This window comes from Monodon monoceros, unplaced genomic scaffold (genome assembly GCF_005190385.1).
Source record: "Monodon monoceros isolate NGI ecotype Baffin Bay Population unplaced genomic scaffold, NGI_Narwhal_1 Super_Scaffold_22, whole genome shotgun sequence".
NCBI lineage: Eukaryota > Metazoa > Chordata > Mammalia > Artiodactyla > Monodontidae > Monodon > Monodon monoceros.
The window spans coordinates 46,644,145-46,657,229 of NW_021703779.1; the positions used below are offsets into that span (position 1 = coordinate 46,644,145).

Consider the following 13,085-nt stretch of genomic DNA (forward strand, 5'->3'; position numbering starts at 1 on the left):
AGAAATAGATAAATTCTTAGAAATATACAACCTGCCAAGACTGAATCGGGAAGAAATAGAAAATTTGAAGAGACGAGTTACTAGTAAGGAGATTGAATCGGTAATAAAAAAAAAAAACCCAACGAAGAGAAACCTAGGACCAGATGGCTTCACTGGCGAATCTTACCAAACATTTAAAGAAGAATTACCACCAATTTTTCTCAAACTCTTTAAAAAAATCAAAAAGAAGGGAACACTCCAGAACTCATTTTATGAGGCCAGCATTACCCTGATACCAAAGCCAGATAAGGACACTACAAGAAAAGAAAACTACAGGCCAATATCCCTGATGAATACACACGGAAAAATTCTCAATAAAATACTAGCAAACTGAATTCAGCAGCACACTAAAGGGAACATTTCCCATGATCAAATGGGATTTATCCTTAAAATACAAAGCTGGTTCAACATAAATCAATAAAGGTGACACATCACATTAATAGAATGAAAGAAAAAAGTGATCTCAAAAGAAGATCCAGAAAAAACATCTGACAAAATTCAGCACTTACTCATGATTAAAAAAAACACTCAATGGGGTACAGAAGAAATGCACCTCAACATAATAAAGGCCATATATGACAAGCCTAGAGCTAACATCAGACTCAATGGTGAATGGTTGAAAGCTTTTCCTCTAAGATCAGGAACAAGACAAGGGTGCCCACTCTCACCACTTCTATTCAACAGAGTGCTGGAAATCCCAGCCAGAGCAATCAGTCAAGGGGAAAAAAAGGCATCAGAATTAACAAGGAAGAAGGAAGAAGGAAAATTATCTCTATTTGCAGACGACATGATTTTATATATAGAAAATCCTAAAAATTCCATCCAAAAACTGTTAGAGCTAATCAATGAATTATGTAAAGTTGCAGGATAAAAAAATTAACATGCAAAAATCAATAGCATCTCTATACACTAAAAACACATTGTCTAAAAAAGAAATAAAGAAAACAATCCCATTTACAATAATGTCAAAAACTATAAAATATTTAGGAATAAATTTAACCAAGAAGGTGAAAGATCTCTACACTGAAAACTACAAGACATCAATGAAAGAAATTGAGGAAAACACAAAGAAATGGAAAGATATCCTGTGTTCATGGATTGGAAGAATCAATACTGTTAAAATGTCCACACTACCCAAAGCCATCTATAGATTCAAAACCATCCTTATCAAGATTCCAACAGTATTTTTTTACAAAAGTAGAAAAAACAATCTTCAAATTCATATGGAATCACAAGGGACCCAGAATAGCCAAAGCAATCCTGATAAAGAAGAAGAAAGTGGGAAACATCACATTTCCTGATTTCAAACTGTATTATAAAGCTACAGTAATCAAAACAGTATGGTACTGGCATAAATACAGACACATAGACCAATGGAACAGTATCGAGAGCCCAGAAATAAACCCATGCATACACAGTCACATAATATTTGACAAGGGAGCCAAGAACACTCAGTGGAGAAAAGACAGTCTCTTCAGTGAATGGTGCTGGGAAAACTGGATATTCACATGTAAAAGAATGAACACAGACCCCTGACTTACACCACTCACAAAAATTAACTCGAAATGGATTAAAGAGTTAAATGTAAGACCTGAAACCATGAGACTTCTAGAAGAAAACATAGGAAAAAAGCTCCTTAACATGCATCTTGGCAATGATATTTTGGATATGACATCTAAAGCACAAAGTGACAAAATCAAAAATAAATTAAAAATTTAGTTTGACCACATCAAACTAAAAAGTTTCTGCACAGCAAAAAAAAAAAAAAAAGAAAGAAATCATCAAAATAAAAAGGTAACCTATGGAATAGGAGAATATACTTGCAAATCATATGTTAAATAAGAGGTTAATATTCAAAATAAATGAAGAACTCATACAGCCCAATAGCAAAAAAAAAAAAGAAAAGTCTGGTTATAAGTGGGCAGACTAACTGAATAGGTATTTTTACAAAGAAGACATACAAATGGCCAACAGGTACATGAAAAGGTGCTCAACATCACTAATCATCAAGGAGATGCAAACCTAAACCACAATGAGATATCATCTCACACCCATTATAATGGCTTTTCAAAAAGACAAGGGATAACAAATGTTGGTGAGGACATGGAGAAAAGGGAACCTTTGTGCACTGCTGGGATTGCAAACTGGTGCAGCCGCTTACAGTATGGAAATTCCTCAAAAAATTAAAAATATAACTATCATATGATCCAGCAATTCCACTTCTAGGTATCTATCTGAAAGAAACAAAAACTATGTTAAAGAGATATCTGCACCTCCATATCCACTGCAGACTTATTTATAATAACTGAACCATGGAAACAACCTAAATGTCCATCAAAAGATGAATGGATAAAAAAATGTAATATATGTATATATAAATACACCACACACACACACACACACACACACACACACACACACACACAATGGAGTACTATTTAGTCATAAAAAAGAAGAAAATCCTGACATTTGCAACAACACGGACAGCCCTTGAAGGCATTATGCTAAATGAAATAAGTCAGACAAAGGCAAATATTCTATGATCTCACTTACATGTGAAATCTAAAAAAACAAAACCCAAACTCATAGAAAAAGTGAGATTTGTGGTTACCCTCCAGAGGTGGGGGTGGGGTGGGAGAAGTGGATGAAGGTGGTCAAAAGGTACAAACTTCCACTTATAAGATATATAAGTACTGAGGATGTAATGTACAACATGATGACTACTGCTGTATAGTTTGTTTATTTTGTTTTGTTTTGTTTTCAGTACGGGGGCCTCTCACTGTTGTGGCCTCTCCTGTCGCGGAGCACGGGCTCCAGACGCGCAGGCTCAGCGGCCATGGCTCACAGGCCCAGCCGCTCCGCGGCATGTGGGATCCTCCCGGACCGGGGCACGAACCTGTGTCCCCTGCATCGGCAGGTGGACTCTCAACCCCTGCGCCACCAGGGAAGCCCACTGCTGTATAGTATATTTGAAAATTGCTAAGAGTAAATCCTAAAACTTCTCGTCACAAGCAAAAAAAATTATTTTTCTTTCTTTCTCTCTTATTTGTACCTATATGGGATGATGGATGTTAACTAAACTTATTGTGGTAATCATTTCACAATATATGTATATGTAATTCAAGTCATTATACTCTATACCTTAAACTTAAACAGTACTATATGTCAATTATATCTCAATAAAACTGAAGGAAAATAGATTGAAAAAAAATGAACAGCGCTTCAGCAACAAAGAAATCCACACTGAGAAACAGCAATAATCAGGAAATTCCCTGGCGGTCCAGTAGTTAGGACTCAGAGCTTTCATTGCTGTGGCCCAGGTTCAATCCCTGGTCAGGGAACTAAGATCCCACAAGCCATGCAGTGTGGCCCAAAAAAAATAGCATAATCAAAATCCTGAACACCAAAGACAAAGGAAAGATCTTGCGATCAGTGAGAAAAATGACATTTCCCAAAGGAAAACACCAATTTAAATGACACAGGATCTCTCATCAGAAACCATGGCGGCCAAAAGGAAGTAGCACAAGTTTTCAAGGACTGAAAGAACTGGAAACACAGAATCTGATATCAAATGAAAAGACCCTTCAGGAATTCAAGGGGAAATCAAGACATTCTCATATGAAGGAAAACTAAGAGTATTTGTTGCCAGTAGACCAATTCTAAAAGCATGGCTAAAGGAAGTTCTTTAAACAGAAAGGAAATGATAAAAGAAGGACTCTTAGGAACACTAGGAAGTAAGCAAGAACAAGGGAAAGAGTGAAAATATGGGTACATACAATATACTTTCCTTCTCCTCGAGTTTTCTAAATCATGTTTGAGAGTTGAAGCAAAAATTGTAACACTATATGATACGGTTCTCAATGTATGTAGGTGAAATACTTAAGATAATTATAGCAGGGGAGCATAAAGAAATTTAAAGGGAAGCAAGGTTTCTACTCTTCACTCAAACCGGTAAAATGTCAATACCAGTTGATTACACTCAAAAACATTATAGATAAATCAAAATGGAATTCTTGAAAAGATTTAAGTAACCCAAAGGAACGCAGGAGAAAGAAAACAGAATGAACAGAGGGAACAAACAGAAAACAAAAAACTAAAATGACTAACTTATGCCCTAACATATCAATAACTGCATTAGGTATATATGGTCAAAATATACCAATTAAAAGATATTGGCAGCTTGAGAACGAAAAACAGAGCTGGAGGAATCAGGCTCCCTGACTTCAGACTATACTACAAAGCTACAGTAATCAAGACACTATGGTACTGGCACAAAAACAGAAATATAGATCAATGGAACAGTATAGAATGCCCAGATATAAGCCCACGTACATATGGTCACCTTATCTTTGATAAAGGAGGCAGAAATGTACAGTGGAGAAAGGACAGCCTCTTCAATAAGTGGTGCTGGGAAAACTGGACAGGTACATGCAAAAGTATGAGGTTAGAACACTCCCTAACACCATACACAAAAATAAGCTCAAAATGGATTAAAGACCTAAATGTAAGGCCAGACACTATCAAACTCTTAGAGGAAAACATAGGCTGAACACTCTGACATAAATCACAGCAAGATCCTTTTTGACCCACCTCCTAGAGAAATGGAAATAAAAACAAAAATAAACAAATGGGACCTAATGAAACTTCAAAGCTTTTGCACAGCAAAGGAAACCATAAACAAGACCAAAAGACAACCCCCAGAATGGGAGAAAATATTTGCACATGAAGCAACTGACAAAGGATTAGTCTCCAAAATTTGCAAGCAGCTCATGCAGCTCAATAACAAAAAAACAAACAACCCAATCCAAAAATGAGCAGAAGACCTAAATAGACATTTTTCCAAAGAAGATATACAGAGTGCCAACAAAAACATGAAAGAATGCTCAACATCATTAATCATTAGAGAAATGCAAATCAAAACTACAATGAGATATCATCTCACACTGGTCAGAATGGCCATCATCAAAATATCTAGAAACACTAAATGCTGGAGAGGGTGTGGAGAAAAGGGAACACTCTTGCACTGCTGGTGGGAATGTGAATTGGTACAGCCACTATGGAGAACAGTATGGAGGTTCCTTAGAAAACTACAAATAGAACTACCATATGACCCAGCAATCCCACTACTGGGCATATACCCTGAGAAAACCATAATTCAGAAAGAGTCATGTACCAAAATGTTCATTGCAGCTCTATTTACAATAGCCAGGACATGGAAACAACCTAAGTGTCCATCATCAGATGAATGGATAAAGAAGATGTGGCACATATATACAATGGAATATTACTCAGCCATAAAAAGAAACGAAATTGAGGTATTTGTAGTGAGGTGGATGGACCTAGAGTCTGTCATACAGAGTGAAGTAAGTCAGAAAGAGAAAGACAAACACGGTAGGCTAACATATGTATATGGAATCTAAGAAAAACAAATGTCATGAAGAACCTAGGGGTAAGATGGGAATAAAGACACAGACCTACTAGAGAATGGACTTGAGGATATGGGGAGGGGGAAGGGTAAGCTGTGACAAAGTGAGAGAGTGGCATGGACATATATACACTACCAAACGTAAAATAGATAGCTAGTGGGAAGCAGCCGCATAGCACAGGGAGATCAACTCGGTGCTTTGTGACCACCTAGAGGGGTGGGATAGGGAGGGCGGGAGGGAGGGAGGAGGGCCGAGATATGGAACGTATGTATATTTATAACTGATTCACTTTGTTTATACAGCAAGAAACTAACACACCAGTGTAAAGCAATTATACTCCAATAACGATGTAACAAAAAAAGATGGCAGAGTTGGACCAACAATACTTCTGAACTAATATGCTGCCATTCAGAAACTCAACTTCAGATATAATGACATCCTTGAAAGTAAAGGGATAGAAAAGATACCAGGCAACCTTTAATCAAAAGAAAGCAGGAGTGGCTATATTAATATCCTATAAAGTGGACTTCCATGCAAAGAAAATTACCAGAGACAGAGAAGGACATTACATAATAATTAAAGGGTCAATCCACCAAGACACATTAATCCCAAATGCATCTGCATTCAAACAACAAAGCTGCAAGATGTGAGGCAAATGATAGAACTGAAAGGAAGAATTAAAAATTGACAATTTTAGCTGGACACTTCAACACCTTCTCAACAACGAACTGAACAACTATACAGAAAATCAGCAAAGAGAGGAGAATTCAGCAACACCATCAACCAACAGGAGTAAATCAACATTTACAGAAAACTCCTCCCAACATCAGCAGGATATACATTCTTTTCAAGTGACCATGGAACATTTACCAAGACAGACCATATCCTGGGCCATAAAACAAACCCCAGTAAATTTAAAGGAACTGAAATTGTATAGAGTATATTCTCTGACCGCTATGGAAACAAACCAGAAATCAATAACAGAATGATAACAGGAAAATCTGCAAACACTTGGAAAGTAAACAACATACTTCTATATAATTCATAGGTCAAATGTGAAGTCTCTAAGCAAATTAAAAATTATATTGAACTACATGAAAAAGAAAACATATCAAAATTTGTGGGACACAGCTAAATCAGTACTAAGAAGGAAACCAATAGCACTAAATGCTTATATTAGAATACAGGAAAAGTCTCAAATCAGTAAACTAAGCTCCCACCTCAAGACATTAAGAGGAGCAAAATGAACCCAAAGCAAGCAGAAGGAAGGTAATAATAAGGTGCAGAAATCAGTGAAATTGAAAACAGAAAGACAATAGGGAAATTCAATGAAACAAAAAGCTTCCTCTTTGAAAAGATCAATAAAACTGACAAATCTCTAGCAAGTCTGACAAAGAAAAAAAGAGAGAAGAGACAAATTTTCAACATCAGGAATGAAATGAGATGTCACCACAGAGCCAGCCTGCAGCCATCAAAAGGATAATAAGGGAATACTATGAAAAATTCTACACACTTAAATTTGACAACTTAGAAGAAATAGATCAATTCCTTAGAAAGCAGAAACTACCACAACATATCCAATACAAAATACATAATTTAAATAGTCCTATAACTATTAAATGAACTGAATTCATAATTTTAAAACTCAAAAAAAGGTTAAAGATAATTAAGCAAAGTGTTTAGCATAGTGACTAGCAGACTAGCTAGTGCTCAATAAACAAGGGCCACTACCATTTTATTTAAATCATCACAACCACTCTTGGGGAAATTGAGGCTTCACAGAGATGAAATCCTTTGCTAAAAAGTAACAGTCAGAATTTGAACCCAGATCTGAAGCCAGTGCCATTTCCTCTAGAGTTTAGAGCCCACACCACAGCCACCACCTAGGGGATATGCCAACCAATACTTCCTTTACAGATAGGAAAACTGTAGAGATTTTGCCAAAGCCCCAGACATCAATAAATGCTTGCCAACTAGCTTCCTCCACCAGTGTACAGCAATGTTTCTCAGAAGTTAGGGTACATCAGAATCTACCTGCTTGTTAAAATAGATTGCCAGGTCCCAACCCAAGAATTTGCATTTTTAACAAATTCCCAGTTAATGAACCACATTTTGAGAACGACAGTGTACAGTAATGATATGTTAGCCCACCCATCCCCCAATATCAGAAGCTGTCACACTCTACAGAAAGGGAAGGAACTGAGACAGAATAATGCTCTAAATCAGTGGTTCTGAGAGTAGCCTCCGCTCACACACTGAATCAGAAACCCTGCAAGTGGAGCCTACCTATCTCATCTTTTAAGAGGTCTTCCAAGTAATTCTGATACACCCTAAAGTTTGAGAACCACTGCTCTACAAATCAAAATGCTCTTCAAAATCCAGTCCTTTACAATAGAGGAATGGAGCTATACCATTTTTTTTTCACTTTTGAGAACCTGGGCTCTGGAGCCAGATAATTCTAAGTTCAAATCCAGACTCAGAAAGTAACTTAACCTCCATGAGATCCAGATTCTCACCAGCAAAATGGAATAGTCACCTTCCTTGCTATAACCTTACCAGGAAGTAACATGGCATTACTAATCCCCAACTGGACTTTAAGAAATCTGGCCTATGGAAGTCATCAGAGATGTGAATAGATTTATATCATCTATAGGCATTTGTGGGCTTAACTATTGTGAACAACCGTGAAAAGTCCACGATATTTAGTAATTTTCAATTATGCTAAAGTACAGACTTAACTAGAGCACTATGAGCCTGGTGTGTGTGTGTGTGTGTGTGTGTGTGTGTGTGTGTGTGTGTGTGTGTGTGTGTGTGTGTGTGTGTGTGTGTGTGTGCGCACGCAATGCACTGAGTAAGCAAGAACAGCCACCCACCAAGGACCTGATTCTCAGCTGGCTTCCTTATTCTCTGGCAGCCCATAGAGAAAAGCATGATAAGAGATAAAAGCTTGGTCACTTTCACAGGAAAAACAATTAAGGCAGTTAACTTATGTCAGGGTGTGCACAGAAACACAGGACTCACCACAGAAATGTGATTAAGGAGGGGCCTGGCCCATAAATCCATTTCCATATTTGTAAATTTGGAATTCTTAAAGGCCTCAGTGGTGTTCCTTGTAAGTGTCAAGTCTCTACTATGCAAAGATGTTCACCGCAATGTTTTCTTTTGTTTCAACAAGCACCCAAATAAAAATGCAAAACATTTCCAGAACCCCCAAAGTTTCCCTCACATCATAGTATTATTTATAATATAAAAAAGTAGAAATAACCTAAGTATCCAACCTCAGAGGAAATGACCAAGTAACTGATGGTACAGATATATGATGGGATATCAGAAATCAGATCAATATTTAATGACCTTAACTTTATAATGTTAAGTAGGAATAAAAATCACATTACAAAATGGTACTTATAATTCAATCCCATGTTGTAAAATATATGTTTATATTCTAAGTCAAATGATGGGAGTTAATGCAACAAAAAAATTAAACAGTAGATTGTCCTGGATAGTAGGCTCACGGATGATTTTTATTTCCTTCTTTATTCTTTTTCTGTATGTTCTACAATGAGCATGTCTCACTTACATAGTCAGGGAAATTTTTTATTATTATTTAAAAAAGAAATACCTAACTTTCAGGCTTGGATGTGGATTAGATGAGATAAATGTATGCCAAGTCTCTGTCATGGGGCCTGGAACACAGTAAGTACTCAGGAAGCATTCATTCCTGTTTCCTGTTCCCAGACTGCAGAGTTAGGGTCTCTGTATTGTGGCAGGAGTTCACTTTCCAGGTTTAAACCTACACAATCCAAAGCAAGGGCCACAGGCAACAGCTTTTTTCAAGACAACTCATTCATTTGTTCATTCAAAAATGTACTCAGGGGGCTTCCCTGGTGGCACAGTGGTTGAGAGTCCGCCTGCCGATGCAGGGGACACGGGTTCGTGCCCCGGTCCGGGAAGATCCTACATGCCGCGGAGAGGCTAGGCCCGTGAGCCATGGCTGCTGAGCCTGCGCGTCCGGAGCCTGTGCTCCGCAACGGGAGAGGCCACAACAGTGAGAGGCCCGCGTACCGCAAAAAAAAAAAAAAAAAAAAAATGTACTCAGAATCTATTATATGTTTAGCATTGAACTAGGTTCTGAGGATACCAAACATGAAAAGCTGACATCTCTGCCCTCAGGCAGCTCTTGCTAATGAGTGACACAGACGTATTTATAACTATGATATGATGAAATAATCACTTTCAATAAGGATGTACACAAAGTGCCATGGGAACATGACACACAGTAATACTCAACAAAGATCAGCTGAATATGAATTTGGACGTGCTGCACAGGGCAGTCCCTGCTAAGAGCAGAATTTTAGCAGCACCAACACCTTCAGTTTGGTCTTGGGTGTGATAGCAGGAACAGCTCCTTTGGAAGGGACTAATGACAACTGAAAATTCTAGAATCTAACAACATGCAACAGGAGGAGGGCGCCATACACTGTTTTGTTGTACTCTAATGTACAAATCCCTCTCATGGTTTTCTTTCCAGAGCTGGGATATAAGTCCCAATAATGGGATAATATTACAGGTTTATTCCACACACTAACCTCTCTGGAATCCTGGGTGACAGGTGCTTATGTGCACACATGTTTAGCTGGAGGGAATTCATTAGTGGTTTTACTCCTACTGTTTTACCCAACATCTCCTCTGCTTAATTCAATTTAGTTGGATGGTTCTTCAGATAAATACTGTAGAAATAAAATACTATTGCATTTCTGCCTCCATTTACTGAGTGCATGCAAAATGCTTTAAGTAAACAGGAAGGATGTATTAGATATACTTCATGGGTGAAAACAGAGGCTCAGAGAGGCAAAGCAACTTGCCCAAGGTCACTCTGATAATAAGTTGCAAAACCACAACTCAAATCCATGCTTGTTGGACTCAAATATCTCAAAAATGCAGTACCGTCTCCCCCAAAGCCAGCATCTGAGGCAAAACAAAATTGCCAGAGTACAAAAATGATACATTCTTTGTGGCTGGAAAGAAAATATTTTTCTAAGGGAAAAAAAACAAAGAAACAGAAGAAGGGTACAAAGAAGAAATACATATGGGAAAAGAAAAAAGAGGAGAAACCAGAGGCCAATGTCAGCTAGGCCCTAGTCTGCAAGGAAGGACGTAAGAATCTGGGTCTGGGAGGTGGGTTGGTGTTAACTGTCTGCAAGAGAGGGGAAATAAGTTTCTGAGCAGGAACCTGAACCAGAGTTAAGAAAGGAGCAAGCAAGTGAGCACCTGGTCTCTACACCCTGTCCAGCGTGCCCTGCCCTCCTTACCTGCCATGAAACCAGTCCTGGCACATGTCACACTCGATCATGAAGCGGGTGACATCGTAAGGCAGCCGACAGAGGCAATACACCGGTACCGAGGCCATCTTCGCCTGGCCTTGGAGCGTTCTGCGGTGGGCCAGGTTCTCAGAGTCAAAGGGAGCGGGAGGCGGCAGCACGCGTTCTCTCTGGACGAAGGCTGGGCACAAACAACACTTTTTACAGAGTGAATCAGGTCCCTCAGCTCACAAATGGGCAGTTACCGCTGCCGGGATGCAACACAGCTGGTGCGGCTGTAGGGGGCAATCGGAGAAAGTCCACCGGCCGCCAGAATTTCTTTAACAAATAAAGAACGGTGCTCTGCCGTCGAGGCTTTTTTTCCCTCCTTACCTCCTTCAGCCCCCAGGGTCAGTGATAACTTCTTTCCGGGTTTCAGGGAAAGATCTGATGCCTTTTCAGGAAGGTTCTTTAATCCCTCACTGCACCCTCTCCTTGTTAGCAACCTTGTTTCCCAGGGCTCTCAATATTTATTATGACACAAAGCATAGCCTAGAGGATGAGGCTGGGGGTACCTCAGAAAAAGCCACTTCTCTCACCCCCAAAATAGACGCAACTAGAGAGAGATGAGGGATCCTTGGAAGTCCTCAGATTACTCGACAATTACCTCGATGTCTTCAGCAACGAGGCAGACAAGACTAGGCGCCCAACTCAAATCACAGTTCTGGGGTTCTGTTGTGAGAGGTTAAATGATCTGCTCCTACACTCTCAAAATCATTCCATCCCCGACCAATCGGGAGTCTCATCACCCCAACAACTGAAATAAATCTCAACCTCAAAACTGATCAGCTCACCCTCTACTTCAAAGACGACAGGGTTCTTATTGCACCCCCAAAACTCGAAAGGATCGCTTCAAAATCCCTGAAACTGACTAGAATTTCCTCACACTCCTGCAACCAAGCCAGGATTTTCCTCCCACAGCTCTTAAACTGGCAGGTATCTCCTCACAGCCCCCTCAAACTGACCAAGACTCCCCTGTCCCCCAAAACTGACAGGGATCTCGTCACAGATCCCAAGAGTGACAGGAATATCCTTGCAGCCCCCGAAACTTACGAGAATCTCTTCACGCCTCCCAAACTGACAGGAACCTCCTCACGCCCCAAACCTGACAAGCGTATTCGGTCCGGAACCCTACAGGGACCTCCTCATCTGCAAAGCCGCAGGGATTCCTCACGCCCGCTGAGGTCAGTTCCACCGAAGCGCCGGCGGCCGGGCTCGCTCCGGAGCTGCTCAGCGCCTCGCTCAGCGAAGGTTCGGCCAGCAGTTCCGGCCCCACAGGCGACGCGCACCGAATTCTGGGATCGTCACGGCAACGCAGCGAACCTCTCTCGCCTTACACTCGAGCCACCCGCTGGGTCGCGCGGCCCTGGCCGCCCTGCGGTTGCTTCAGGGCAATTTTCTCCACAGCTCTGCCCCGGGCCCGGCTGTTAGGGCCTACTGGAGCCCGCGGCTCGGGCCTAGTCCGGCGGCCGCCTGACGAACAGGCAAGCGGCGGCGTCGCTGGGCCGGCAGGAGATCGCCGCGAGCAAACCAACGAGGAAGGAGATGAACCGGCGGCCCGGTTGGAGAAAAACAGCCCGAAAAATCGCCGGGAGAAGCCCGGTGGCGGTGATAGGCAATTCAGACTAGTCAATAAAGTTTATTCAAAACAAGGAGGAAGTTGAGGCGGAGAGGGGAGGAGAAATACGGGGTAAACAGCTACCATGTTGAGAGTGGCGCTGCCGCCGCGGGTAGGCGACCCGACCGCCATCTTATGAAGGCCGGACACGCGAGGTAACCGCGGCACAGGCGGGGAAGGGCGGGCCCCGGCTCCCGCGTGACGCCATCGGGGGCGGAGCGTCACCTTGAGAAAGGGGGCGGGGCTCGGCCACCTTTGGACCCGCTCGACTCCCCAGGTACCCAATCGACGCTGAGAACCCGGAACCGAAAGGCGGGGAGGCCGCCATCTTAGGCGAGGCAGGCGCTTGGCTCCATTTTGAGTGGGGCCAGAGCCTTCCCCGCCTTCGCCTTCGCCTTCCCCCTACTCCGGGCGAGCAGGGAGTTAAGCACCCGCCCCCCACCAACATCACTGACACACTGTAACTCATTCTCTCCCCTCCTCCCCAGACACACACACCCTCCCCTCACACACCCTACACACACACCCTCTCCTCACACATACACACCCTCCCTTCACACACACACATCCTCCCCTCACACACACACTCCACACACACACACACACACACACACACACACACACACACACACACACACACAC

The 13,085-nt window shown here is 41.4% G+C and overlaps 1 protein-coding gene across 3 annotated transcripts in view; it reads right to left on the reverse strand.

Moving 5' to 3' along the window:
• PHF8 (PHD finger protein 8) overlaps positions 1–12,076 on the reverse strand; it is a 100,729-nt gene extending 88,653 nt beyond the window's left edge. For all 3 annotated transcript variants that reach the window (XM_029240713.1, XM_029240712.1, XM_029240711.1), the window contains exons 1-2: positions 11,879–12,076; positions 10,778–10,967 (exon numbers count right to left, since the gene is read on the reverse strand). In XM_029240713.1, the coding sequence (XP_029096546.1) occupies positions 10,778–10,875 (98 nt within the window). In that variant the 5' untranslated portion in view covers positions 10,876–10,967; positions 11,879–12,076. The remainder of the gene's footprint in view (positions 1–10,777; positions 10,968–11,878) is intronic.
• Between the last annotated feature and the right edge of the window lie 1,009 nt (positions 12,077–13,085).